At 42.3% G+C, this 27816-nt stretch overlaps 5 protein-coding genes across 15 annotated transcripts in view; 3 read left to right on the top strand and 2 right to left on the bottom strand.

The window, feature by feature from the left end:
- Positions 1-184: 184 nt before the first annotated feature.
- LOC105700145 (polymerase delta-interacting protein 3) lies at positions 185-4745 on the top strand. The gene is made up of 7 exons (XM_012425768.2): positions 185-393; positions 722-1128; positions 1892-2103; positions 2175-2230; positions 3053-3296; positions 4084-4292; positions 4376-4745. The coding sequence occupies exons 1-7, from the start codon at positions 320-322 to the stop codon at positions 4458-4460; spliced, it is 1287 nt and encodes a 428-aa protein (XP_012281191.1). The 5' UTR covers positions 185-319; the 3' UTR covers positions 4461-4745.
- An 808-nt stretch (positions 4746-5553) lies between these two features.
- On the top strand, positions 5554-11278 carry LOC105700150 (glycerol kinase). The gene is made up of 10 exons (XM_012425779.2): positions 5554-5686; positions 5763-5892; positions 6138-6396; positions 6488-6711; positions 7331-7537; positions 7641-7751; positions 7838-8091; positions 8640-8845; positions 9475-9606; positions 9669-11278. The coding sequence occupies exons 2-10, from the start codon at positions 5818-5820 to the stop codon at positions 9755-9757; spliced, it is 1557 nt and encodes a 518-aa protein (XP_012281202.1). The 5' UTR covers positions 5554-5686; positions 5763-5817; the 3' UTR covers positions 9758-11278.
- On the bottom strand, positions 11272-16222 carry LOC105700149 (synaptonemal complex protein 1). The gene is made up of 6 exons (XM_012425778.2): positions 16066-16222; positions 15850-15961; positions 14010-14885; positions 12144-12578; positions 11942-12043; positions 11272-11485 (listed from the first exon to the last, which is right to left on the bottom strand). The coding sequence occupies exons 1-6, from the start codon at positions 16152-16154 to the stop codon at positions 11297-11299; spliced, it is 1803 nt and encodes a 600-aa protein (XP_012281201.1). The 5' UTR covers positions 16155-16222; the 3' UTR covers positions 11272-11296.
- Positions 16223-16281: 59 nt separating this feature from the next.
- On the bottom strand, positions 16282-17444 carry LOC105700142 (myosin heavy chain, muscle). The gene is made up of 4 exons (XM_012425764.1): positions 17058-17444; positions 16799-16992; positions 16549-16705; positions 16282-16462 (listed from the first exon to the last, which is right to left on the bottom strand). The coding sequence occupies exons 2-4, from the start codon at positions 16935-16937 to the stop codon at positions 16282-16284; spliced, it is 477 nt and encodes a 158-aa protein (XP_012281187.1). The 5' UTR covers positions 16938-16992; positions 17058-17444.
- Positions 17445-19356: 1912 nt separating this feature from the next.
- The window catches only part of LOC105700147 (cyclin-dependent kinase 12), a 49522-nt gene continuing 41062 nt past the window's right edge, over positions 19357-27816 (top strand). For 8 of the 11 annotated variants that reach the window (XM_023432740.1, XM_012425775.1, XM_023432738.1 and 5 more), the window contains exons 1-5: positions 19834-20158; positions 22167-23317; positions 24308-24606; positions 25398-26146; positions 27292-27810. In XM_023432740.1, coding sequence (XP_023288508.1) covers positions 20059-20158; positions 22167-23317; positions 24308-24606; positions 25398-26146; positions 27292-27810 — 2818 coding nt within the window. In that variant the 5' untranslated portion in view covers positions 19834-20058. Of the gene's footprint in view, positions 19719-19833; positions 20159-22166; positions 23318-24307; positions 24607-25397; positions 26147-27291; positions 27811-27816 lie in introns of those variants that run through there. The other 3 variants (XM_012425772.2, XM_012425771.2, XM_012425769.2) reach the window with 3 other exon arrangements.

Raw genomic sequence — 27816 nt, 5'->3', positions numbered from 1 at the left:
CAGCACACGGTGCGATCGCGCGACCCTGCCCGTGAGCAATCCCCCAACTTATTTCTGCTACGTAAAGTACCTAGGGTATTTTACTTACCCAATCTTGCTGATATAACCCTGGTTGTTTTAAAACCTGGCTAAGATTGCATGCGTAAACGTATTCAGTGTTTTCCTGTTGCAGATGGTGCTAACCTGCATTTTGAGTAGTCTAAAGCCACTCTTTTTTCACTTGTAATCGAAGACTCATACATTTCAATTCCTTGGACAAAACCAGACAAAACGGCTTGATATTTCTTCCTTGATTGTTCCGTTTAGTTGGTGTTGCGGTATGGCAAATGCAGGCTTGAGTTTAGATGACATAATTAAAAAGACGAAGCCTTCAGGAATGAGTGGCCGAGGAGGGTGAGGAAATAGATTTTCTACGTATACGCGATCTGCAGAATCGTTCCTTTTCACAACAAGTCGCTCAGAACTTTTACACAGTTATTTATAATCATGCATTAGAAGTTATTAGCCAGCGTTGTACGGCCTTGTGGAGGTTGTAAATCCTGAAGCTCTAAGCAAAGGGCATTTCTATCGAGTCAACGAGAATTCTTACAAGTCTTATAAGATTATCGTCTTGAAAATATAAGGATACTCTAATAATTAGTTTCAAATCACTTGGTCGGTGTACGTTATTATCCATAATCTTATATATCGATTGTTTGTGATTCAACTCGTTTGTCTTCAGATTGCGCCGAGGAGTTGGCCGAGGTGGGCGAGTAAGCGAGCCGGTTAGAAGTCGAGGATCACATTCGGTAACAGATGCCCGATTTAAGATAATACAAAAGAATAGGGAAAAACTCACCGATGCACGAGATAAACTTGCAGAGATTGCCAAACAATCTGACGCGAGACTGAAGTTAGAGAAAATTCGGGCGTCGCAATTCAAGAAAATAGATCTCCTGCATTCCAGTATTTCCCGAAAGACTGGCAGAAATGGACGAATATCACTGACGACCAATAAAATGGCCGCGATACCACCGCATCCTCCTCCGATGACTTACACGTCAGGACATTTAAGGAACTCGGGATACAGACCGTCTGCACCTGTAGAACCACATTATGTTGATGATTTTAACATGGATTATAATGAAGGTATCTTAATCTCTATTTCATTGATTAAGGTGGTATGAAAGTGGCTTTTCAGGTATCATATTTATAAAACTTTTCCCTAAAATCGGTGTACCAAATCATTTGAAATCACCATATGATCAGGGAGGCTATAAGAAAGGTCCCAATATCTATGAAATTAAGAAAAAAAACATTTTTATTTATCTCATACTAGAACGAAGATGATATAATTAACATATATTTTTTATGTTTTACATCTTTTGAAAACTTAGAATCAAAAATGAAGACTCAGGACATAGGCATAACCATTTAGAACGCTGATAAATGAATCTTACATATTCGCTTGGTAGATATTGAGAAAAGTATTATAAATGCATACTACGAAATGCACGATTATTCCATCAGAAGTGCATGCTCTAAAAGTGCTTTTATGGCCTGTATCCACAATCAAAGAAATTTGTTAAAATTGATCCTAAACAGTCATTAGAATAATGAATTCACGGGATTTTTATAGTTTTACATTGATCTCTTCCTCATTTTTTTACTGAAATGACATACAGAATGCTTCATTTTGTATAATTCTTAATGTAGAGTGTAATAGACGTTAACATAAATATAAGTGTCAGTAACGTGGCCCGCTAGCTTATATTACCACTTGAGTATCCAAAATGGTATTATCACCAAAAAGAGTATAGATGAATTTTATTTTATCGACGTCGATTAAATCTCTTAGCGCCTTTCATATCACCTTAAACATGCATAAGTGAATGTAACGTTTTATGTTTAGATTATTACATGGAGTCGGCACCATTAAGGCGTACTGTCAGTAATGAGTATGCCCCTACACCACCACCACCTCTGCCTGTGTTCACATTGAAGCCATCGTCTCCATACATTTGGGTAAATGTTCCCGGTGGAAACAGTTCGAGGAGCATGCCTCCCCGTCTGACAGAGAGCGAGAGACCACGAGATTTTAAAGTGGTGGCTCGTAGTTCAGCGGTAAGTTGTACAATTGAAACATCTAAATAGAATATTATTTCATCTTTTTACTTATTTCATCTCTTTTCCAGCCAAAACTTAGCTCGCCTTCGTATCGAGACGACTGGTCATTTGGCTCAAAATCTCGGTAAGTTAGTTGGCAGAATTTTAGCACACGGTTTAACCCTTAAGGTGAAGTGAAACCCTTCTCAAATCAGTCGATTCGAATAAAACACTTTTTTTGCAATAGTATTGAACCGAACCGTCTGAAACTTTGACACATGACTTATGAGCACCTAGAAATTATCCTGACACTTTCAAAATTTAGATTTTCGAAAAAACATAGTTTAACTTAGTCCAGACCAGAACTAAAATAGCGTCGAGCTCTCATATTCCGATCGATATACAATTATTGAAGACTCTAATAAGAGAAACTAAAGGGTCAGGACAATTGTACGACAATTTAGAACACTCTGGTAATCGATAAACTCGCATTTGAACGGGATAAAGGCAAAAAAAGTGTTGTATGCTCTTCTATGCTAAAACGTTGGGAATATGAGGTCTCGGAGGGAAAATATAATTGACGTGCAAATCACAGATGGCGCAGGGGGTCCCCCTGCAGTCAATTAGGGCCCCAGAAAGCATGAATTCAGAGGATTTGTGGGGTTTTACTGCGATTTCTTTATGAAATTCTTTATGAAATTTTAGTGTCAGAACTTTCCTTACAAGATAAAGCTCTCTCATTAGAGCCTCCATATTCACGTGGTAAAGTTTCAAACGATTCGATGCACCAAGTTCGAAGAAAAGTTTCATAAACGATTAATCTCTGAGATGTGATTTTCATAATACCTTGAGAAAGAACCTTTCATATTACCTTGAGATAGAACCTTTCATATTACCTTGTGAACGAACTTTTCATATTACGATACAAAATGTTAAAAGGTAATTTCACATTCCTTATCTTTTTCAGGACCATCTTATCAGAGGGTCCTCCAGAAAGCAAGTACTACGAGTCCAGGTCCCATAGAGAGTCGCGAGATGTCGGAGTGAAATCAAGACTAGATTCGATGCCCAGTAAGCCACGATTAATGTCGTCGGAGAGACCGATGGGTCCTATAGCTAGGCCAAAGTCTAGCTCAAGTTCATCGACATCTACTGGATATCGAATTGTTGTGTCAAATCTACAGGCAAATGTGACTCAAGAGGATATTAAGGTAACATTGGGATATGAAAGGGACAAAAGGAATCGATAAGAGCATAGCCCTACTGCTGTACTGCACATATTTACGTAGACCTACGTTTGGGTGATACGAGTAATGGAACGTGGGTGTGTACACTATTATTTATCTGGTGACAAATCATGACACTGCAGGTTCAATTCTCATTTGTATAGATCTAAACCATGGATGTGAGAATATATGGACGGAGCCCAAACTCGAGGGGCGAGTGTCGAAGTTGGTGACGAGGGAACACGTACGAACAATGATCTAGTCTTTATCGCTTTAAAAGCATCACACTCTGTAAATCATTCGTGGATTATCGTTTCACTTTTCCGGACCTTAATTGCAAAATTAAAGGCATTTTGGGTAATTTACATCGGTAGGAAATATTTTGGTCACGTAGTATAGGAGTTCCCTCATTTTCCGCTAGTGGCGCTGGCATTGTTAGATCAGCGAAAATCTGAGATCCTGGATCCCGATTCTGGAGCAATTTTCCATAGGCGTTATGTCTCCTTATACTACTTCATGGTACAAAGGGCACGTTTACAATTGCATTGATTTGTGACATTCGAAAAGTGAATGGGACATAAGTACGTTTGCACGTTTTTGTGACATTCGCACATTTTCGTAACCTCCAATTCCCCAATGTGCCCCACGTCCCTAATCATAATCGGCCGAGAAAAACGTAGTTCTACGTAAAAAATATATTGCAGGATGGTAGCAGAAAATGGAAGAAAATTTGTTCCCGATCGTTGTAACCAGTTTGTTGTTTCTTGAACAGGAGCTGTTCGAAGATGTCGGAGAACTGCTCGTATCGAGATTAGTGCGACCGGGCACTGCAGAGGTAATTTACAAAACATTGAAGGATGCTACTAAAGCAGTGGAAACGTATCATAACCGACTGCTCGATGGTCATCCGATGAAGTGTCTGCTAGTGAACCCTCGGCCGAAAAATAATCCAACTGCTCCAGCAATTAGACCGTTAACAGAGTAAGATAAGGGTTACCGATACCTTCTTTAGTGTAAGATGTTCAGGAAATGATTAACACTAAAGAGTACCATTGACTTTCCAGGACTAGAAGAAACGCCAGCTCGAGTTATGTACAGCCAAGTTTAGGCGCAATCCATCGCGCTTTATTCGACGACTGTCGCAATTAACATTAATTGTACAATCGATTAATCCTTTACCAATCCAAGGAATATAAATTACCACGAGTTAATGAAGTAAACTGTGCTACATTTTTATCCCACTTTGTATGTATTGTTAACGATATATCCAAAAGTTCTCTTCCCTTTATTTTAATTCGTGTGGAGCATCGGCACTCTCAACCGACACGCAAGCACCAACATCACAGAAGTTTTGAAGAAAATTGTAAAACCGAATGGCGCAGTTTTTCTTGTATATTTACTACATTAAAATAAACATACACAATCTACAGTTAAGGGATATTGGTGCCGTTATGCGTAGCATTCTGTATTAATCGTTCTTACGCCTGAGAATGAGATTAGAATATGTAAGAATTAACATTCGATGAAGCTGTATTTTATCATTAATTCATCGATGCAGTGTGTAGATCACAATTGGCTTGATTAACAGTGGATAATGTCACTCCTACAATTTTTATATCAAGTATCGTACTGTGATGATAACGCGTTGATGTGAAACACGTCGAGAGGAACTCGATCGACATCGGTAAAAGAGATTTTTCTAAATACCTATGTTGCCGACGTTCGTTTTTATATTAACAGCTGTGTCGAATTATATTGGGTATTGTACTAAATGGCATACTCAACTTGTTTTCGTACAATAATTATAAAGAAATCGAAGTAAAACTCCAGAAATACCCTGGATTCGAGGTTTCGGAGGTCCTAATTGACTGCAGAGGGACACCCTGCGTCATCAGTGATTTTTATGTCAACTAAATTTTCACTCCGAGACCTCGTATTACCATCGTTTTAGCATAGTAGCGCATAAGACACTTTTTTTGACTTTATCTCGTTCAAATGCGAGTTTCTCAATTACCAGAGTGTTTTAAATTGTCGTGCAATTGTCCTAACACTTTCGTTTCTTATATTAGAGCCTTCAATAATTGTATATCGATCGAAATATAAGAGCTCGATGCCATTTTGGTTCTAGCATGAGTTAAGTTAAGAAATTCTGGTAAAAAATCGAAATTTTGGAACTGTCAGGATAATTCCTAGGTGCTCACGAATCATATGTTAATGTTTCAGACGGTTCGATCCAATACTCTTAAAATAAAGTGTCTTATTCGAGTCGACTGATTTGAGAGGAGTTTCACTTCGGCATGGCATTAAAAATTTATTTGTGTCCCCAAATGGACTTGGGTACAATTGGTGATTATGTAATTACTGATAGGAAGAAGGTTAGTCGTAGGTCAATCGTTACATGTATGTATCATACGTATGGATGTACGATTTAACACGTCAAATTGATTTCAGTGGAGTTCTGCGTTTCTGTTGGAACTTTAAACAACGTAGCTGATTTAAATAAAGGATGCCGAAGAACGTCAAACCGTCTGGAATTCTGGTCGGCGCCATCGACGAGGGGACCAGCAGTGCCAGGTTTCTAGTAAGCATGCGTTGTCTTTTATTTGAAAAAAATGTTCACTACTCGAGCTAAGGAACTACAATCTCGTGATTATCGGTTATCAGTCAAGACTGCATTCGTTTCCGGAGTCGCACATTAGCGATTTTCTTTCCTTTAGTCGATAGAAGTGAATCTGTGAAGGTAGAGGTTATGTTAACCAAGTTTACAAAGCTTGCGTTTACAGTTGTCCAAAGGAAGAAATTCAAACCGAGTTTTTTCCTGTCTAGGTGTTCGACGTAATTCACAGAGAAGTTGTAACGTCACATCAGATCGAGATCAATAAGTTTTATCCTCAGGAAGGATGGGTCGAACAGGATCCAAAGGAAATACTGGACGCAGTGGTTACGTGCATCGAAGAGACGATGAAAAAGCTGAAGGATATGGGTATAGACAAGGAGGATATCAAAACTATCGGAGTCACAAACCAGAGGGAAACTACGATATTGTGGGACAAGATCACTGGTGAACCGTTGTACAATGCGATCGGTATGCTTTTTTACTTATTGACGGATAACGACAAGTTAGTGCTTTCGATAGTGTACACTTATTATGTAATAATGAATGATCGTTATTTAAGTGTGGCTGGATATGAGGACCACGTCGACGATGGAATTTCTCTTGGATACTGTGCATTACAGGACGAGAAATAAAAACTACCTGAAGCCACTTTGCGGGCTGCCGCTGTCCCCGTATTTCAGTGCTCTCAAGATACGTTGGCTGATGGATAATGTGCCTCGAGTTAAACAAGCTATTGAAGAAGATAGATGCGTCTTCGGAACTGTGGATACCTGGATCATTTGGGTAGTGAACTGATTTTTTTACAAACTTCATTTCTTTGCAAAGTTAATCCTCCATTACCACTTAATTTTTAACACTTACATTTTATGTAATACTTATATTTTGCTTATGTGTTTACCGCATTCAGGTTTAGGAAACTTCAGCCCATAACTTGTGAAAAAATGAATATATATATATTTTTTTTTCTTTTAAGGTGAAGTGAAAGTGGCATAAAAAAAGTCTTGTTTATAAAGTTTTCTCTGAACTATGTGTATCAAATCATTTTAAATGTTACTGCTTGAATACGGAAGCCCTGCAAAAGACCCTTATACCCATGAAATTTGAATATCTTAAAAATTAGTTTCTAGAAATTGTTAAAATTTTCGTTAAAATTAAAATTTCATGGGTATCAGGACCTTCCTTGCAGCCTCCATATTCACGTAAGATATATACAGGTTGACTCTTTCATATCACCTTAATACTATAAAAATAATAGTAATCATGCAAATGTAAATATTTGCATGTGACACATACTTTGAAATGTTCATTACGCATCAGTTACTGGTAACCGTTGTGGCATTAATGTATTAATTTGCATGTTTGCAATTAATGCATTAATTAATAAGGACAACCATATTTTCAGAATCTAACTAAAGACCGATTGCACATCACCGACGTATCCAATGCATCTCGTACGATGCTTATGAATATTGAATCACTGAAGTGGGATCCTGCATTATGTAGCTTCTTTGGAATCCCACAAGGCATTCTTCCTAAAATTCACTCGAGTTCAGAAGTTTATGGTTACATCTCCTATCCCGAAGTTCTGAGTGGAATTTCCATAACATGCGTAAGTAGCACGTGATTCAATTTGCAGAACTAGATGATGGTTACGACAGCGTTACGAGAATTATTATACAAGAACTGAATTGACTACATTGATTTAACTGCAGGCAGTTGGCGATCAGCAAGGAGCTCTAATGGGTCAACTGTGTATGAAACCAGGCCAAGCAAAGGCAACCTATGGTACTGGATGTTTTCTACTTTACAATACTGGAAACAAGGTGAGCAACTGTGCAACGATGTTATGGTGAAGTGAAACACGTCGAGAAATTTGACCGATGTCGATCCTGGGATCATTTCATTTTAGAGAATTGACTCTACGCAAGGTTTAGTGACCACGGTAGGATACAAAATTGGTTCCTTGCCTGCCGTTTACGCCCTGGAAGGCTCTGTTGCTGTCGCTGGAGCTGCATTGTCCTGGCTTCGAGATAATATAGAATTGTTAAGCAACATTAAGCATTCGCAGTCGCTTGCTGAGCGAGTTAGATGTTCGGGCGATGTCTACTTCGTTCCTGCCTTTTCCGGTCTTTATGCTCCATATTGGCAGCAAGATGCAAGAGGGTACAGTGTCTCGAATATTTTGTTCAACGTTTAAACGGAAGTTGTGGGTCATTTTGAGCCAGTGCCATCATATCATAAATCTGCACTTTGCATATGTCATCCGGCACTTTTAAGCATATTCTCACGTAGATAGTTGCGATTAGTAATAGTTGGAAAAGAAATGTGAATCTGTTTTCTTAAGAGGGAATTGTAAAATAAGCAGGCAGTACGATACAAATCGACTAGCTTTTTATTTCGAGAGACGTTAATACAAGGGAACCGCCGACTTGCGAGTCCTGTTACCGTGCGATCCCTTTTTTTAACCCCACTTCTGGTTTATTAGTCAACTTTTAGAGCATCAAGCGCTAACATAGGATCTGGGCTTCTATGGGATTCTGAATTCTTTGATATAGATCTGTATAGATCAGTGGTTGGGAGAGAAGTGTGCATAGGGTGTCCGGATACAATATTTATGATACGATGACGTTGATTCAAAATGATTCAATCTCTGTTGGGGGATCAACGTTACCTGGAAGTACCACTTTATAAAATTGTATAATACATTACAGAGTCATTTGTGGGATTACCGAAGAAACGCAACAATATCATATTATCAGAGCAGCTCTTGAAGCGGTCTGCTTCCAAACGAGAGATATTCTGGAAGCAATGGTTAAGGATTCTGGAACGACCTTGACGGCTTTACAAGTGGATGGCGGTATGACTGTGAATGACTTATTAATGCAGTTGCAATCAGACTTGACAGGAATCACTGTCGGTACGTATTGGGAAAAGATTTTAAACGAATTAACCCTAAGTTAAGGGGATGTGAAAGTGCCATCCGAGGGGTCGATCGTTCAAGAAACTTTTCTCCGAACTGGGTGTACCGAATAGTTTCAAACTTTACAACGTGAATATGGAGGCTATAAGGAAGGTCCTGAAACTCATGACATTTCATTTTTCATTAAAAATTGATTTATTAATCATTGACTCAAACCAACATGGCGCGGTCGGTGCACGTTTTCGATATTTTATGCTTCTTGGAGGCTTAAAATCGAAAATGCAGAGTTACAGGACCTAGCTCGAACAATTTAGAATATCATGGAAATGGAATATTACCGAATCAGATGAGAAAGTATGGAAAATATTTGGATCAATGAACCAGAGAATGCTGGCTTGTGCCTTGGCTAACACGTATTTTTAGAGCAAAAATTTAGTTGTAGCTAAACGTCACAGATGGCGACGTTCGTCCTAAACAATCGTTAGAATAATGAATTCACGGGATTTCAATAGTTTTACATCCTATCTCTTCGTCGTTACTTTATTGAAATGAGATATGGAACGCTTCAGTTCATATGATTATCAACGTTGATCTGAAGCAGTACTAAGCGTTATGATATTTTCTAGTAAGGCCCGATATGGTTGAAACGACAGCTTTCGGAGCTGCACTTTTGGCTGCCATAGGAGCGGGCTTGATGGACGTTAATCATGTTACCGCTGATCAAGTTACAACGTTTGTGCCACAGATTGGAAACGAGGGTAAGGACATTGAATGAAACTGCCAACATTTGTAAGTTATAAAACCATACATTTCCTTTCAGAAAGGGATCGTCGATATTCTAAATGGAAAATGGCGGTTGAAAGATCGTTGAATTGGGACACCTTGTCGAATCAACTGGATGAAAATTGAAGTTAACTTTTAGACATTTGTTTCATATTGGCGAATGTGCAATCATGTCTATGTCTTGGAAGAGCTTGTAAAGTGAAACACTTCGAGAAATTTACTCGACGACGGTAAAAAATTTTCTTCTAAATACCTACGTTGCAGACTTTCGTATTTATATTGAAAGCTGTGTCGAATTGTATTGGGTTTTCTACTAAATGGCGTACTCCATTTGTTGTTTCCCTGCAATAATTATACAGAAATGGAAGTAAAACTCCAGAAATCTCCTGGATTCATGCTGTTTGATGCCTTAATTGACTGCAGAGTGGTACCCTGCGCCATCTGTGATCTCAGTGGCAACTACATTGTCTATCCTAGACCTCTTGTTACCTTCTTTTTAACATAGAAGCACAAAAAACACCTTTTTTTGCCTTTATCTTATTCAAATACGAGTTTCTCGATTATTATAATGCTCTAAATTGCTATACAATTGTCCTAACACTTTCGTTCCTCGTATCAGAGCCATCAACAATTGTATATCGATGGAAATATGACCGCTCAATGCCATTTTGATTTTGGTCTAGGCTAAGTCAAACATTTCTTTCCGAAAATCCAAATTTTGAATGTGTCAGAATAGTTCTTAGGTGTTAGCGAGTCATGTGTTAAAGTTTGTTAGATCGGTCCAATAGCCTTAAAAAAAGTGTTTTATTCTAATCAACTGTTTGAGGGGGTTTCATTTCACCTTAAGCTGAAACGACATATGGAGTATGCCATTTAGTAACAAAACCCAATATAATTCCACACGTCTGTCAATACAATCTACGAACGTCGGCAAGGCAGGTATTCAGGAGAATCTTTTTATCGACGTCGATGAAATTTCTCGACGTCTTTCACTTCACCTTAAGAAGCTGTAAGAAGATAATGCCGAGTTATATCGTTAATCTGGCTCGGCAGATGAACGTTGAAGACAATTATCCTAAAGCTTAAATAGAAACAGTGTTAGAGAAAGGAATCATTGAAACATTGATCTAGTAAGAGGTAAACAAATATTTATTTACATAAAACTATAGTCAACGATAGTGAATTATTATGCTTTAATGCATTAAACGAAACTACATACTAGTGTTTTAACTGTATCACAATTCGGGCTGTAAACGTGGGCCTGTAAACGAGTTTACTGTTCCTTTGAAGTCAGTCCTCTCTTGAAAAATTTACGCTGAGTCTGAGGTGTCTTCTTGATACTCTAAACACAATGAAAACCGATAAAGCAGATGATAAGGAAGTGTTCTTAATAAGTATTGCAAAGTAAATGTTTTAAACAATTTGTTAATTCGTGAGTAGACCCGTGTCTGTGTTCATGCTCTGGGTACAAAGTCTTAGGCGTGTTAATAATGAATATTTCTGTAATGTACCTGTTACATAGAGCTACTGTTATCTAACGTAAAATGTTGTTTAATGCAAATGATGCGAGGCATCTATTTTTGATAATGTAATGTTCCTCTACACGCGTCGACCGGGTGTCTGAAAATATATTTCTACTCTATCCTACTTGTGGGGATTCTTATCTTAATTGATACTGGTGAAAGTACGACACTGTAAATAAATGTTACGTACTTGTGATGATGTTCCCTTTGCCGTTGACTGAACGCTTTCTACGGCGACGGATGTTTCTGCGTTTGGCAGGGATAGAGCTGCTGCTTGCGACGATATCGACGTTATCAAATCGTCAAAGAGCTCGTCACTATATTCTCGCGCCTGCGAGACACCGTAATCATAATTTTAATCAGGATGTTCAAAGTTTACTTAACATTCCTATCACTATTTATTAATTAAATACCCGAGATGAGCGGGGAGATGTTTTACGCCATTGTCGAAAGGGGCGAAACGTTCTCTGTCAGTAAAGGAAAACGCGTCTGCAGATTTCAAATACGACACAGCACCGATAGGATGAAGTTATCGCCTTTTCGTTTTCGGTATCAGGGTCAATGTAGGTTGAGGAAGAAGACTACGAATTCCAAATAAAGTTGTTATGCGTGGGTGATGGAGATTAGGCACAGCGCACGCGTATATCCTGTTTTACCGATCACGAGGATTTCGCCCCTTTCAAAGTAGTTCCAACTTTTACAGGAGGGTGAATGGCGTAGAGGGCGCCACCATGCCTCCCCTTCAAACAGTGGCGCGAAACTTCTCCCTGCTCGTATTTGTAAATACCTTTAGGTCTGTTTCTGCAGCATTGTTGCCACTAGACGGTAACTTTAAATCGAAGGGAAACCTCTTCGAAGACTTCCTTGTCGTTCGAGTTAGAAACATCTCCTACGTGCATTAAAGATTTTTTAAACAATGTCCTTCATATGGCTAAGAACGTCGCGACGAAATACTCGCCGTGTTTGAGAACCTATGAAGCAATGTCTACCTCTTCGCTACTCTTCTCTTCGGGATCTTTTTTCGGAGTTGATTCCTTCCGTGGTTGGCCCTTCGGGATATCAACTGTCTTCCTTTGATCCGCTTCTTTAACCGGCTGCTGTTTCGTCGGTGCCCTTGTCTCGCCTTGGACCTTTTTACATCTTTTATGCCATTCACTCTCTCCGCTCACTCTCTTCATTTCTGCCTCCATTAATTGCATCCTAGTCTGCAGGCGATCGTAGCTCTCTTTTTCGGAATAATACCTTTCTTTGAATTTCTCGTTCTCCTCTTTTGCACCGGCCAGCTGTAATTTAAGTTGTGACACCTCGCGGACAAGGCTCGCTTCCGCTTGTTTCTTCTCGTTCAGGCATACTTCTAATTTCTTCTTCTCGATCGCTAAATCCTCATTTGGCTTTTCCTCGCGTTGCCCGTGTAAGATATTTTCCTAAAAAGAGAACGATAATAATACGGGGCTCTATGTTTAAAATTCCTCTTATTATAACACAATTGTCTTCGTAAGTGGTTTTTCAAGTACAATGGCGGACATGAATGCCTCCCCTGGAGATACGGCATCGCCTGTGCAGGATGGGAGGGCATTGATGTCTCCCAGTGTACATTGTGGACATGAATGCCTGCCCTGCAGGTACGACATCGCCTGTGCAGGATGGGAGGGCATTGATGTCTCCCAGTGTACACTGTTGAAAAATATCTTTCCGGAATTTATGTGTACGTGTAGTCAACGTTTTTCTTTCAAGTTATAATTATGTGGATTTTAGTATACGAGTATACGGATTTCATAGGACACGTGTACCTAATTTCAAAAGCATTTGCATACTAATTTTCGATCAAGTCTGTCAGAATTCATAAGCAATCGTGTACAAAGGTACATACAACCCTCCCTCAATTTACGCGGTAAATTATAACAATTTACGCGGTAAATTATAACAATTTACGCGGTAAATTATAACAGTTTACGCGGTAAATTATAACAATTTACGCGGCAAATTATAACAATTTACGCGGTAAATTAAAACAATTTACGCGGTAAATTAAAACAATTTACGCGGTAAATTAAAACAATTTACGCGGTGAATTAACACAATTTACGCGGTAAATTATAACAATTTACGCGGTAAATTAAAACAATTTACGCGGTTTTGAAACGTCATTATTTTTATTTATTAAGCTACTTGAATTAAACATCCATTTTTTAAGCTTATATGTACTAGCTTTTATTTCCAATACTTTTTTTTCTACCGACAGACTTTATTTACGCGATGTACACGGGTGTACAACTGTAATAAAACATGTACACGAAAAATTAGATTCTTTTGTATACTGATTATTAATCGCGTGCACATATGCAATTATATGTATGTTGAAAAAAAGCACGTTATAGTACCTTTGTTAACATTTATACAGATTTCTTTTTTCATCTTCCCATTTAGTTCCAAATGTGGAATATCTTTTGTAGAATTCTAACGTAAAAATAGTGTTTTTCGAAATGTAGTATGCATTTATGCGGATTTCATCTCGTCTGTCGCTGTTTCTGGTTTTAATATAAATCTGTATTCTAGTATTCGTATGTACACATACGCAATTAGATGTATATTGAAAAAAGCGTTTTGAAAAAAGCGAAAGGCATTGTAGTACCTTGGTAACATTTATACAGATTTCTTTTCTCATCTTCCCATTTAGTTCCAAATTTGGAATATCTTTTGTACAATTCTAACGTAAAAATAGTGTTTTTCGAAATGTAGTATGCATTTATGCGGATTTCATCTCGACTATCGCTGTTTCTGGGTTTAGTATACATTTGTATTCTAATATTAGAAATATCAAAACCTTGTTTAACTGCATAATTTTCAGTGTATACCTGAATTTTGTTGTTCTCCGATCGCAGGTAATTATTTTCTGACTGTAGATGTTCCTTCTCTTTGAGGACAGCTTGCAGTCTTTCTTCTACGGCCGAGATGTCACGATTTTTACCTTCAAGTTGTCTCGCGGAATTCTCCATTTTATTCTCGAGCTCAGAAATCTTCCGTAAAAGCTCCTCGACCCTTTCCTCGCTCTTGCTTTCCTTCTGCGCTTTGTGTTTAAAATCCCCCTGTAACTTGTTATACCTTTTCTTCTCCTCGGTAATCGTCCTTTTAACTTTCTCATTCTCCGATCGTAAAGCTTTGCTCTCTCGTCTCAGATTTTCGTTTTCATTTCCAAGAGATGACAACATCCCCTTCAACACCGCGACCTGGTTATCGTTATCGTTCATTTGCTTAGACGAGTTTTCCATTTGGAACTCGTAGTCAGCTACCTTCTGCATCAGTTCCTGAATTCTCTCCTCGGTCCTTTTCTCTTTGTTCGTTTTCTCCATCAGCTGAGCCTCTAACTGAACCGATTTTTCTTTCTCATCGGCTATCATTCTTTTATTATCGTTCCGCTCCTCAAGTAGTTCGTCGTTCAACTTTTGGAGAACTAATTGTCTCTCTTTTAGTAATATTATTTCAGTCTCGTTGGTGTTAATTTGCTTCGTCGAGGTCATCCATTTATTTTCATACTCGGCCACTATTTCCAGAAGTTCCTTGATCCTCTCCTCATTCTTCATCTTCTTATCGATCGTCTCTGTAAGTTCCACTTGCAGTTTAGCGCACTGTTCGTTCATCTCGGAAATCCTTTTTTCCAGTAAGGAGCGATCGTCGATTAACATCTTGTTTTTAGCTAACGCTTCGTTCACATTCTCACGAATTTTCGAAATCTGTAACAATTGGTCATTTTTAAGTTAATATTGCAAATGAACGAATGCTGTGGAGTCGTTTCTGGATATTTCTTTTTGGCTTTAAGGTGATATGAAATGGTCATTATATATATGATGATATGTAATATAGTATTATATATTATTAAACCAGTAATATATAATATTATTAATTAACTAAACTAGTATTATATAATAATACTATATATATAAAACGTCAAGATATTTATAAAACTTTTCTCTAACCCGGGCGCATCGAATCATTTGAAACTTCAATACGTGATTATGAAGGCCCTAAGGAAGAACGCGATTCTCAAATTTCATTTTTCACAAAAAAATGTGATCTTGGTTCAACTATAAGCTAAATAAAACGAATTTTTTTGTAAAAAAATGAAATTTCACGGGCATCACGTTCTTCCTTAGGGTCTTCCTAATCACGTGCTGAAATTTCAAACGATTCGGTGCACTCGGTTTGGAGAAAAGTTTCATGATTTCCCATTTTGATATATAGAATGAACCTTTCATATCACCTTAAGGGGATGTGGCAGTGGCATCCGAAAGCTCAATTGTTCATGAAACTTTTCTACGAACTGGGTGTACCGAATCGTTTCGAACTTTACAACGTGAGTATGGAGGATATAAAGAAGGTCCTGACTTATGAAATTTTATTTTTTATCAAAAATTTTGAAAATATCTATAAACAAGTTTTTAAAATATTGACATTTTATGGGTGTCAGAACCTTTCTTATAGCCTTCATATTCACATTGTCAAGTTAGAAACAATTCGGTACACCTATTTCAGAGAAACGTTTCATAAACAAGACTTCTTTAACGCGACATTCACATCACCTTAACAACTGATTCAATGAGACGTTTCTTATCTATTCAGAGAGTCAGACTGAACTTAGGATAAAACACTATACCTAGTTGTTACGAACAAATTAGTATATTGATAAAGACATTTTACCTCCTGATGCTTCGACTTGATTTCATTCTCTAGACTTTCTTTATCCTTTGTAAGCTTTTTGATTACGTTTTCATTTTCTACGAGCTCGCTGGCTTGGGTGTCGCTTTTTTCTCTGTGGAAATAAAAACGAGTTAGTATGTACAATAGATGCACGCTAACTTATTAAAGAGACAAAAAGAAGATAACTTATAAATGAGTAAAGGACGCGAGAATTACCTGTAATTTTCCAAAGTTTTCTCCAAGTTTACAATACACTCCTCCTTTGCTTTAAGTGCCTGGACTACGTTCTCGTTTTCCTCTTGCATTGAGTTTAGACAGGATCGGAGCTGCTGATATTGGAGCCTAACTGTCGATAATTCCTCGAGCAGTTTGTGCTGATCCTAAAATAGGAAGATCCACCGTAAATTGTTTATATCGTTCACTTGTAATTGTTCACTGCTCGACAATGTGATCGTTGAAAACACGAATGAAAAATTCCACCTCGAGCAGCTTGGCTTTTTCTTCTTTATGTGTATCGAGTAAATGCTGCTTCTCTTCTTCCTCATCTAATTTTCTCTCTAAATCCTTCAATTCTTTTTGTAGCATTGCACATTTAGCTTCCGCTTCCTGTGATCTAAGTAAGAAATTAAGTGATAGAAGAACGAAAGTAGTGGCCATGACCAAGTAATACATACTATCAATGTTCTTCTTTATTCTTACTTATTCGCATGAGTTTGTGCTTTCTGATTGATCTCGGTGATACATTCATTTTGCTTGCAAATATGCGTCTCCAATGTGTGGTTCCTTATTCGCAATTCAATCAGTTCTTCTTCTCGTTGGTCTACCCAACGTTTTGCATCTTCCCTTACTCTTTCAACTGCAGTAAATAATAAGAAATTATACTATGTGCATTGAATAAAATATCGAATGTGTACTTATACATGTAATCACAAGGCAGGACAATTCTTACTTTCTGCATTTGCTTCGTTCCTTATATTCTCTTCTTGCTCGGTTAATGTCTCAATTTTCTGTTTCTGCAAAGCGATCACTGTATTCTGTTGTTCCGTTAAGAATTCAGCGTGCTGTCGGCAGTTTTGCAACATGTCCATGGTAGCATTGTGGTGATCCGTTATCGATTCGACTAGCTGCCAAGCTGTATTGAACCTAAAAAGCAATCATAAGAAGGTCTAATTTAATTCGTTGAGTTAACACCTTCTAGGGATACTAACTTTTCCGTTATCTCTTTATTCACTGCTTGTTCTGCTTTCAAGGCTTCGGTCAAAGATGCAATTTTATCATCGCTCGCATCGATCAGCTTTTCCAAACTGTGTACTTTGCACTCTGTCTGTTCCCATTTTCGCTCGGTTTCAGCTAGCTTAGCCTTCAGTTTTACCTTTTCTTGCTAAAGGTTCAAACAAGTACAACATATTTGCTGAATGTACAGATTTACTATCTACATTTACAGTTTCCAAGAATATTTCATCGCAGCTCATACACGAGAATAATCGAGTAACATTAATTCTTGTTTTCACATGTACCTCGTGAGAGAACACAGCTTGACTTTGAGAATTCGCCCTCCATTTCTCTATCAAGATTTTCGGAATCTGATCTTCCATTTGAGGATATTCTGTCTGTGACGATTGAATCCGTGGAACCTTTTTGGGACTAACATCAGTCGAGGTCAATTGATCGGTTCGCTTATTAGAACTATGCATGTCTCGATCCACTGTAACAATTAAAAATGAAAATATTACCGTTGCAACCCATAAATGAATTTCATTAATAATACAAAATCAAACACTATGTTTTGTTATGATAATATAAGCACATCTTGTCTGCAATGTTTTGTTAAAAATTACTTCTATAATTTCTACTACTTACTTGTATCTACCAAAGAAGAGTCGGATTTTTTCCAACATTAAAACAGAATGATTTAACTAATCAAAAAGTGTTCTTTGCTGAAAGCTCAAATGGAGATGAAGTATCTATGCATGTATGATACATTCCATTGCAAAATTTTGTAAATTTAAATACTTCATGTATGTATACATATGTGAGGTATTTAAAATTTTGAATGGTGCGCTTTTGGTAGTTAACCAATTGGCGTCGTTCTTTGAAAAAAAGGCCACAGTACTGACCGGAAGATCTCTTCTTGGACTCGTTTACATCGATCACTCAGTACGCGTACTGACTACGTTTCCATCGTATTCCCAATCCCGAATTAATCGGATCCGAATCCAGCAAATCGCATGTCTCCACCGTATTAATAAATGCGCAGATAAATCCAAAGAGTCTCGATCGACCCTTAAATTCGGATTTACGGGGTTTACACCCGATAAATCCTGGATTTCGAGGGCGATGAAGATATAATCATTATGCTACTTATAGCATAAAGAAGGGTAAAAATTATGTTTTACATACAGGAATGACTAAAAGAAATAAGTTAGAGCAAATATGAAATATCAAGGTCAGTCACCAATCCGGAGGCTACAAAATTGGCTGACCAATATGGCCGTCTTACCTTCTTTCTTCCTTCGCACGGTTTCCCGTCCAATCAGTGAAAAACTTTGGACTTCGTCCATGTATTCGTATGCTATGGAGGGAACATGTGGAAGCAATAAGAAGGCAGCCATAATGGTCAGCCAAAATTCTGATTGGCTGAGATTTAGTTCTTAATTTAGGAGTAAAGAACGGTATGAATTGTGGACAGATGAATAGTGAACGAAACACAACATAACACTTGTAGCATAAAGAAAGATAAAAATTATGTTTTACGTGGAGTAGCAAAAAGAAATAAGGTGGAGCAAATAGGAAATATCAAGAAAGTGATCTACCAATCAGGAGACTAACAAATTAGCTGACCAATATGGCCGTCCTACCCCTCTTTGACGCTCAGGCTTCCCCTGACCTAAAATGGAATTTTGGACTCCATCCATATATTTTTATGTCCATAAATTCGACTGTGATGATAAAAAGATCGAGAGACAGGACACTCTCTTTCTCTTGTTCTCAGAGATTTTACAAAACAGTTGGGCAGCGAAATATAGCGACAGTCTATCTGGCAGCAAGAGGAAAACAGGGAAAGGATCGTTCCTTGCACGCCTTCTCTTAATTTTATTGCAATTACAAGAATATCAAAATGATTGGGTATTCGATATCCATATATTAACATCCGTGGGTAAAACCGAAATATAAGAGCGTTTACACAACAGTTAACATTTATAATAACATCGGTAGTTATAAAATCCGTGCAAGGCAGAGTGTATAAACGTATGTGCATACTGCATGTTGATAGTCTATTATTAATCAATCAGAGCGTTTTCCTGTATGCATCACCGCGGTAGTGTAGTAAGTAACAGGACATCTTATACCTCAGTTCCTCACCCAGCAATGAATTAATTAGATTCGAGGTAAATAAAGGGAAGAAATGGAACTCCGATAACTTCAGGGTTAAGAAGATCCGAGTCAGTTTCTACGTGGCGTATCGGCCTAAATCAACGCTCATAGAAACGGGCAATAACGCAGGTAGTACCACGAGCGTCCGCGCCGCGGCAGCACCGCCGGCGTCTTACGTCAGACAATAATGACGTGCTAATGGTTAATGGCTTCTACTTTCCCGAGCAATCTTTATGAGAAAGCCAAACAAAATCCAAAGAGATTTCATGAGCCTCGATGCATCGGGGGTCAGAATCGTAGAAATATGACTGCCTGAGCGTTTTACCGTATCCGCAGATCTTAATTTTTATGGGATTCTACTGGTGGACGGAGAAATACGTGGTGGATTCGACTACGGGAAAACGGACGTAACCGTCGCAGCCGTCGTCCCGCTGGATCGGCCAGATGCGAAGAATCTCGAGGCTCGACGCGACACCGCAAGGCAAACATTCCACGTGAGTAACGAAACAACCCCGACGGGTCGACTCGGCTCCGAGTCTTCCCCGATTTCCCTTTCGGCCCGAAAACGGGCAACTCCCTTGCCACCCAGTCGGCAATGGCGGCCGCCGCGAATCCACCGAAGGCTCGCGAGCACTTCGAGCTATCCCGATCTCGCGGTTTATCGCCGATTCCTCCGCCGCTCCCTCCTCTCGCGCAGATATTGCCGCTTCTTCTTAGTCTCTCCCGATTCCGTGTAACCGTCTCGGTACCTCCGAATTCGTTTCGCATACAACCCAGCTAAGACGTCGCGCTCGCGCGCGCGTCCACGCGCGGCGATGTGTGCGTTCACACGTAATGCGTACGTTTACGGATACCCCGAATGGCTTGCACGCACCGTGGATCAAACCTCGACTACTCAATGAACACTCCGTCTTCGTTCCTGCGAAAACTCCAGGTGAGCTGTCAGGATTTCCTGCGCTGTGATTCTTTGGATCGGAACTGTACTCTTCGAGTCCTTCGGGGGATGTTCTGAGGTACCTTCGCGGTGTAGTTTCTGGTAATTTTAAACTGGATACTGATTATTTATTGTTTGGTATTCTTGTTTCAATTAGAACTAATCGAACTCATAGTTTTAGGTCCTAGGATACTGGAAGTGAGCCGTTATAGGTTTCGGCACCGTGTTTCTTTGGATCGGAGCTATACCATTCAAGTCTTTTCATGGATGTACTAGACTATCTTTGCGATGTAGTTTTTAATAATTTTAAATTGGGTATTGCCTATTAATTGCTTGGTATTCTTGTTTCAATTAGAACTAATGGAACTCATAGTTTTAGGTCCTAGGATACTGTAAGTGAGCCGTTACAGGTCTCTGTGCTATGTTTCTTCGGATCGGAGCTCAACCATTTGAGTCTTTCCATGGATGTACTAGGCTATCTTTGCGATGTAGTTTCTAATAATTTTAAATTGGGTATTGCCTATTAATTGTTTGGTATTCTTGTTTTAATCAGAATTAATTAAACTCATAGTTTTCGTTCCTATGAATATTGGAGGTGAGCCGTTAGTGGTCTCTGCGCCATGTTTCTTTGGATCGGAAGAACATTGAGTCTTTGCAGAGATGTTTCAGGGATATCATCGTAGAGTAGTTGATTTTAGTTTTAACCTTGCTTTTTCTTAATAATATTCTGGTACCTTTCTTTCCATTAGAACTAACCAAACTCTTGGTTTACGCTCTTGTGAAAATAACAGGTCAGCTGCTACAATTCTCTATGCCGTGTTTCCCACAATTCTAACCTCGTCTCTCCTAATTATTATTTGTTATCTTTGTTTTAATCAGAACTATCCTAACTCTTGGTCTTTTTTTTTTTCTGTGAAAATCAGAAACGAACTGCACCGTTTCTTCGGATTGGAAGTATACTACTCGAGTCTTTTGGGAAATATCTAAAGACACCTCCGCAGAGTACTTTCTTTTAAGGGGATGTGAAAGTAACATCTGGAAGCTCAATCGTTCATGAAACTTTTCTCCGAACTGGGTGCACCTAATAGTTTCAAACTTTAGAACATGACTTAATTAACTTCGCGACCTAATCACGAATTGTACGCTGCAATTGGTGACATGCCTAGCGGTCGTGATACCTTCCAAAAGACCTAATTACCTTTGCGACCTAATTACGACTCGTACGTTGCAGTAGGTAACATGTCCAGCAATCGTGACATCCCTCAAAAGAATTAATCACGAATCGTACGTTTCAGTAGGTGACATGTCTAGCAATCGTGACATCCCTCAAAAGACCTAATCACGAAACGTACGTATCAGTAGATGACATGTCTAGCGATCGTGACATCCCCCAAAAGACCTAATCACGAATCGTTCGTTTCAGTGGGTAACATGCCCAAAAGACTTAATCACGAATCGTTCGTTTTAGTAGGTGACATGCCCAAAAGACATAATCACGAATCGTTCGTTTCAGTGGGTAACATGCCCAAAAGACCTAATCACGAATCGTTCGTTTTAGTAGGTGACATGCCCAAAAGACATAATCACGAATCGTTCGTTTCAGTGGGTAACATGCCCAAAAGACCTAATCACGAATCGTTCGTTTTAGTAGGTGACATGCCCAAAAGACATAATCACGAATCGTTCGTTTCAGTGGGTAACATGCCCAAAAGACCTAATCACGAATCGTTCGTTTTAGTAGGTGACATGCCCAAAAGACATAATCACGAATCGTTCGTTTCAGTAGGTGACATGCCCAAAAGACCTAATCACGGATCGTTCGTTTCAGTAGGTGACATGCCCAAAAGACCTAATCTCGAATCGTTCGTTTCAGTAGGGGACATGCCCAAAAGACCTAATCACGGATCGTTCGTTTCAGTAGGTGACATGCCCAAAAGACCTGATCACGAATTGTTCGTTTCCGTGGGTAACATGCCCAAAAGACCTAATCACGAATCGTTCGTTTCAGTAGGTGACATGCCTAGCGGTCGTGACATCGAGCGTGCAGAACGGAACGGCAGATTTCGCTCGAGAAGGAGAGAGAGCACGGGGAGCGACGTAAATCGGCACAACTACGAGAGCTCGGACAAGCGACACAGGAAGCATGGGCGCAGCAAGAGCTCCGGGAAGAAGAAGAAGAAGAGGTCGCGCGACAAGTCCGTGGAGAACGTCCCGACGATAGCCTCGTCGGTGGTGAAGCCGCTGGTGGAGTACTCGGACGTGAGTAGCGAGGACTTGTCGGAGCCGGAGGCCGGGGAGATCCAGTCAGAGGACAGCAGAGGGAACAGCTACACGGACGGCGACGCGACCGAGCCGATCCTCCAGAGGCGGTACTACGGGGGCAGTCCGGGGCCCGGCTCCGGGCCAGGGCCGGGGCCCGGTCGAGGCCTCGCCGCGTCGCCCATCAGCCTGTCCCCGTCCTCCCCGGCGCAGCGGCAGAGGCCGCCGCAACAGGCGCTGCAGCAGGCGCAGCCCCAGCACCGGCACTCCGGTCGGCGGTACTCGCCCATCGAGCCCTCGCCCCAGGCCCAGGGTCGCGCCCAGCGCGGCTCCCCGCAGCGGCCGCCCAGCGTCCATCGGGTCTCCCCGGAGTACGCGGAGGAGACGCGCCGCTATGTCCGCCGGAAGGAGAAGAAGCACAAGCGCGAGAAGAAGAAGAAGCGGAGCCTATCGCCCTCCTCGAGCGCAGGGAAGAAGCGGAAGCGCCGCCAGAAACGCGGACAGTCGCGCAGCCTGAGCCCCAGGGGACCGGACGAACCGGAGATGGGCAAGCTCGACGGCTGGCCCGAGTCCCCGGGGATGCCGCTCGGCGACGACACCTCGCCCATCTCCCCGGCGACGCCCCAGGACCGCCGCAGGTCCCTCAGCGACATGGAGCTGGAGTCTCCGCCGCCGAGGGCTGCATCGCCGCCCCCTGGCCGACCGACGCGACGCTCCGACTCGCCCCACACCCCGCTGCTGCCTCCCAGGGTTAGCAGTCCCGACGGACACGACGGGGCCGGCGCGCCGCCTCCACCTGCCCGTGCCCCCGTCAAGCACAGCCCTGATCGTCGAAAGCGGAGCCCAAGCCCCGGGCCCGCTGCCGCGCGTCGGAGGCCGCATAGTCCCAGCCCTCCACAGGTACGGGTCGACGATGAAGATCGATCGATTGAAACATCATCGTCGCCGCGACGAACGAAAACATCACTCCCTAGAGAAACGGATATCCTTTCGTCGAATTGATATCTTTGATGGCTTCTATCGGCAAAATACGATCTAATGAAATTAAAGTGAAGTGAAACACGTCGAGAAATTTGGTCGACGGCGGTGAAAAGGATTTTTATACCTACGTTACCGATCTTCGTATTTGTATCGATGACTGGGTCGACTTATATTGGGTATTGCACTAAACGGCATACTCCGTATGTCGGTTCCGTACAATTGTTATAAAGAAATCGAAGTAAAACTGTAGAAATCCCTTGGGATCGTGGTTTTTTAATGCTCTAACTGACTGCAGAGGAGCACTGTGCCATCTGTGATTTCCGTGTCAACTAAATTTTCACTCCGAGACGAATATGTGTATAAAAACGAACGTCGGCAACGTAGGTATTTAGAAAAATCTTTATCGACTTCGATCAAGTACCTCGACGTGTTTCAGTTCACCTTAAACACGTTATGTGAACAGGCCCTAGAGCTGTATTGCTTCTTGACGTGAATATGCCTTAGGGCTGGGGTTAGGGTTACAGCTAAGGTTAGAATTTATTTTAATTTGTTTGGATGCGAGTGGAGCGCGTGTGTAGGTACAGGGTGAGTACAATGTTATAATAAATTCTCCGCTATATACATCCTGATGGATTATATAAGATGGTTTTAACCAGTTAAAACCCTGGGCAAAACTGGATGGGTTTAATGTAATGTATTTTATTTACTTTAAAATACCGGAAAAAGGCGCTGGTTTTAACCGTAATGGGTCAAACTACCTACCCTGACCCTGAAGACATAATATGTATGCATGTCGATATCTGGGTTCTTAGCCATTCCTATTGCGGCTCTTCAGGAACTGATCCGATCGAACCCTCGGATTTGTTGACACTCGGCGGTGCTTTTGACTCATTAGTTATTCATTCACAGGCCAGGAGGCGCACGGATCACGGTGAGCTCAGGCGACGCGAGCCCAGCCCTGGCGCTGCCGTCACGATCGTCGCGACGCATCGCTCCAGGCACAGCCCGAGCCCCGTTTCCGGCCAGGAAAGGCGCAGAGAGTTCAGCCATAGTCCCGTGAGTCACCGGAGACGCGCCGATCCTCCCTCGGTGTCGCCAACCAACAAGCGGAGACGCAGAGACGACTCGAATCGACGGCATCGGCATCACGACAAGGACAGGAGGGACAAACGCAAGTCCAGGTCCAACCGGAGCCCCGTCGGGAATAGGTGGGAAGACCGGAATACTAGCAAATAACCCGGAAGTTCCATAGAAGCCCAGATCCCATGTTAGCGCTCGATGCTCTAATGCGCGGTTCCATCAACCTTGGTTAAATCATTTATTACCTAACCCTAGGTTAAAGTTAATCTCTAAGTTAATCATCGGTTAAGAAAGTTAATGTTCCACGTTTATTTGGAGCGCGGTTAGCTAATCGTGTATACCACTCGAAGTAAGTTCAATTGTGACCACTTGTTGAACCCTTTGACTCGAGTCGCCGTTAATCGAGTCGATTTAATTGTCAACTCGCTATTGACTCGACTCATCGCGCTGAATATATGCGGAATTGAGTTGACTCGAGTTTGCAACGTTCGAGTAACTCGAGTCGATGAAGTACTCGACTCGTTATATCGCTTTGATACGAGTCGTCGTTAATCGAGTCGTTTTAATTGTCAACTCGCTATTGACTCGTCGCGCCGAATGTATGTGTCATCGAGTCGTCGACTCACGCTGGCGATGTTCGAGTAACTCGAGTCGATAAAGTACTCGACTCGTATCGTTTCGACTTGAGTCGATAAAGTACTCGACTCGTATCGCTTCGACTCGAGTCGCTGTTAATCGAGTCGTTTTACTCGCTATCTCGCCATAGACTCTACTCGTCGCGTCGTACGCGGCATTGAGTTGTCCATTCGAGTCCAAACTCGAGTTGGGAATGCTTTCGAATTCGAGTAACTAGAGTTGGTAAAGTATTCGACTCGTCGCATCACTAAACGCGACCTCTTAAACGATACTCCCGTTCCAGGTTGCCGATGCCGCTGTCCCGCTCGCGCTCCCGGAGCCCCGCCAGGTGGCGCAAGGGGGTGTCCTCGCGGTCGAGGTCGCGGTCGCGCAGGAGGAGTCGGACCCCGAAGAAGTCCCGCTCGCCGAGCAAGTCGCACAAGTCCTCCCGCAAACACAAGTCGAAGAGTCCGCGGCCCTCGAGGATACCCTCGCCGTCGCCTCACCGGCCAGCCAGGGCGCGAAGCCCGGCCAGCATTCAGGCGAAGATCAGCCAAACCAGCCTCTTCGCCGAGCTGGTCAAGGACAGGAACATGAGGGAGCTCGCCTACAAGAAGCTGCAGGCCGCCAAGGAGAAGGCCTCAAGCCAGGACGAGGTGCAGATCATCGAGGGCTGCGACGACAAGGAGGCCAGCAACGCGTCCTCCGAAAACAAGGTCGCCGAGAAGGAGAGGCCGCTGAACGACGCGGATCAGGACAGGGCGAAGGGCACCGACGTCGTCGACATCCCCGTACCCCTGCCCCTGAGGGCGCCCGAGGAGGGCGCCGCGACCGGCACCACCCCACCGCTGCCCTCGGGCCATCCGCAGCCCTATCTGTCGGCCCATCCTCGGGCACTTCCTCATCCCTACCCCCACCGGCACTCGCTGCCTCACCCCCAGCCTCACGGGGCGGTCCACCCTCATCCGGGAGCCACCATCCCCGTTGGAGTCACCCCGGGTGTCCAGGGGCCCGACCACTCGCCCGCGGCGCTGCCGGCCAACGCTTGTCCAGGTATCGTGCAAGGAGAGGGCGAGAATGGGCTTTGAAGCTGCCGCTCACTAGCGACCCATAACGGCAATTAATCGAAGTTCCGGCCACTGGTCCGACGTGCTTCTCAAGTGGCGACCCAGAATGCTTTCAATTTGTGTCCTTTCGGTTAGGAAAAGTTCGGTATCAAACGTGGTTTTTTCCATTGGAGAAAATGGTTAGTAATGTTGAAACGCCCTCACACCCATGTGTGGGGACGGGAACACTGGTTACACATTAACCTGTTAACTGCGGCATTTACTGTAACGTTACGGGTTACCAGAGAGGTCTCGTTAATGAAACTTTTCTCCGAACTGGGTGTACCGAATCCTTTCAAACTTTACAGCGCGAACATGGAGGCTGTAAGGAAGGTCCTCGCACTAATGAAATTTCATTTTTTACAACAAATCTTCAAGATATCTGTAAACAGATCATTAAACAATTGAAATTCATGGATGCCGGGACCTTCCTTATAGCCTAAATATTCACGTTGTAAAGAATGAAACGATTCGGTATGCCCGGTTTGGAGAAAAGTTTCATAAAAGAGGCCTCCTTGGCGCCACTGTCGCATCACCTTAAGCGCCATGTCGGTTCAGTCAGTGCCTTGGTCGCTTGTGGGCAGTAGCCATTAAGGTGAAGCGAGACACGTCGAGGAGCTTGATCGACGTCGGTAAACCAGATTTCTATACTGAACCGGAGTACCTACGTTTGCAAGTGCTCATAACATCCCTACTCGAGTAAAAACTTGAGTTGGCAGCGTTTTTAAATTTAAGCTACTCGAGATGATAAATTATTCGACTCATTGTGTCAAAATTCCGGACACCAATCATCGATAGCGCACACGATACTTTATGTAACAAAGGCATGGGTTTACGCGTCCTTTTGCGCAGACGCGGAGGACGAATATGCTTACTTTTTCGTCCTAGGACGTTTTGGGGCTCTATTCCGTCCTGTTCCCAGTCCTTCTAGTTTGTTTCCCTCCTCTGTCGCAAAGAGACCAACATTAGAAACAGAGGACGGTCGCAAAAAGACGTGAAAAGCATGCTTACGTTACATAAGAAGATTTTGCGTCAGAAATGAGGAGAATGGAATATTTGTCGGTAATACAGGAGCCTGTCTTCCTTTCGTAGGTATGCCCGCCACCTGCCATCCTGGGGTCAACCCCGGAACGGCGCTCTCGCAGCGCTCGCCGGTGATGACGCACGTGGAAGCAGGCCTGGGGAGTCTGCCCCAGGTGCCGGTTCCCGTGCCGGCCCCTCAGGTTCCATTGGCGGCGACGACCTTGCCGAACCTCTCGGTGCCGCCTCCGCCGCCGCCACCGCAGCCGCAACCGCAGTTGCAGCCGCAACCACCGCAACCGCAGCCGCAGGTGCACCCGGCCAACACGGCCATGGCCAAGTTCAACACCCCCAACAACCTGGTCCCCTTGAAGTCGGTGGACCCGCCGAAGCCGCCGATCGTAGCGTTCAAGTCGAAGGTGCTCTCCAGGTTGCCGTTGCCTCCGGGGATCAACCAGAACGACCTGGAGAGCATCGACTCGCCGCCCAGCGGCTCGCCTAGCCCGCCCAGCAAGGCGCAGATCAAGTTCCCCGGCTCGGGGCAGAAGTCCACCCTGAAGAAGGGCATCAAGGACCTGCCCATGCCTCCTGGTGAGT

This window comes from Orussus abietinus, unplaced genomic scaffold, assembly GCF_000612105.2.
Source record: "Orussus abietinus isolate OABI.00-Male unplaced genomic scaffold, Oabi_2.0 scaffold418, whole genome shotgun sequence".
In the NCBI taxonomy this organism is placed as follows: Eukaryota; Metazoa; Arthropoda; class Insecta; order Hymenoptera; family Orussidae; genus Orussus; species Orussus abietinus.
Note: the sequence above shows the minus strand (reverse complement) of the source record. Positions and strands in the feature narration are given on the sequence as shown.

Coding starts and splice junctions, on each gene's coding strand:
- LOC105700145 (XM_012425768.2), top strand. CDS start 320: ATGGCAAATGCAGGCTTGAGTTTAGATGACATAATTAAAAAGACGAAG. Junction 1,129..1,891: donor TAACATGGATTATAATGAAG/GTATCTTAATCT, acceptor TTTTATGTTTAG/ATTATTACATGGAGTCGGCA. Junction 4,293..4,375: donor GCAATTAGACCGTTAACAGA/GTAAGATAAGGG, acceptor TTGACTTTCCAG/GACTAGAAGAAACGCCAGCT.
- LOC105700150 (XM_012425779.2), top strand. CDS start 5,818: ATGCCGAAGAACGTCAAACCGTCTGGAATTCTGGTCGGCGCCATCGAC. Junction 5,893..6,137: donor CCAGCAGTGCCAGGTTTCTA/GTAAGCATGCGT, acceptor TTTCCTGTCTAG/GTGTTCGACGTAATTCACAG. Junction 7,538..7,640: donor GTGGAATTTCCATAACATGC/GTAAGTAGCACG, acceptor ATTTAACTGCAG/GCAGTTGGCGATCAGCAAGG.
- LOC105700149 (XM_012425778.2), bottom strand. CDS start 16,154: ATGCAAGAGGAAAACGAGAACGTAGTCCAGGCACTTAAAGCAAAGGAG. Junction 15,962..16,065: donor AAAACTTTGGAAAATTACAG/GTAATTCTCGCG, acceptor TTATTTCCACAG/AGAAAAAAGCGACACCCAAG. Junction 12,579..14,009: donor CGGAGAACAACAAAATTCAG/GTATACACTGAA, acceptor TTCTCTTTTTAG/GAAAATATCTTACACGGGCA.
- LOC105700142 (XM_012425764.1), bottom strand. CDS start 16,937: ATGGACATGTTGCAAAACTGCCGACAGCACGCTGAATTCTTAACGGAA. Junction 16,706..16,798: donor GAACGAAGCAAATGCAGAAA/GTAAGAATTGTC, acceptor TATTTACTGCAG/TTGAAAGAGTAAGGGAAGAT. Junction 16,463..16,548: donor GCACAAACTCATGCGAATAA/GTAAGAATAAAG, acceptor TTTCTTACTTAG/ATCACAGGAAGCGGAAGCTA.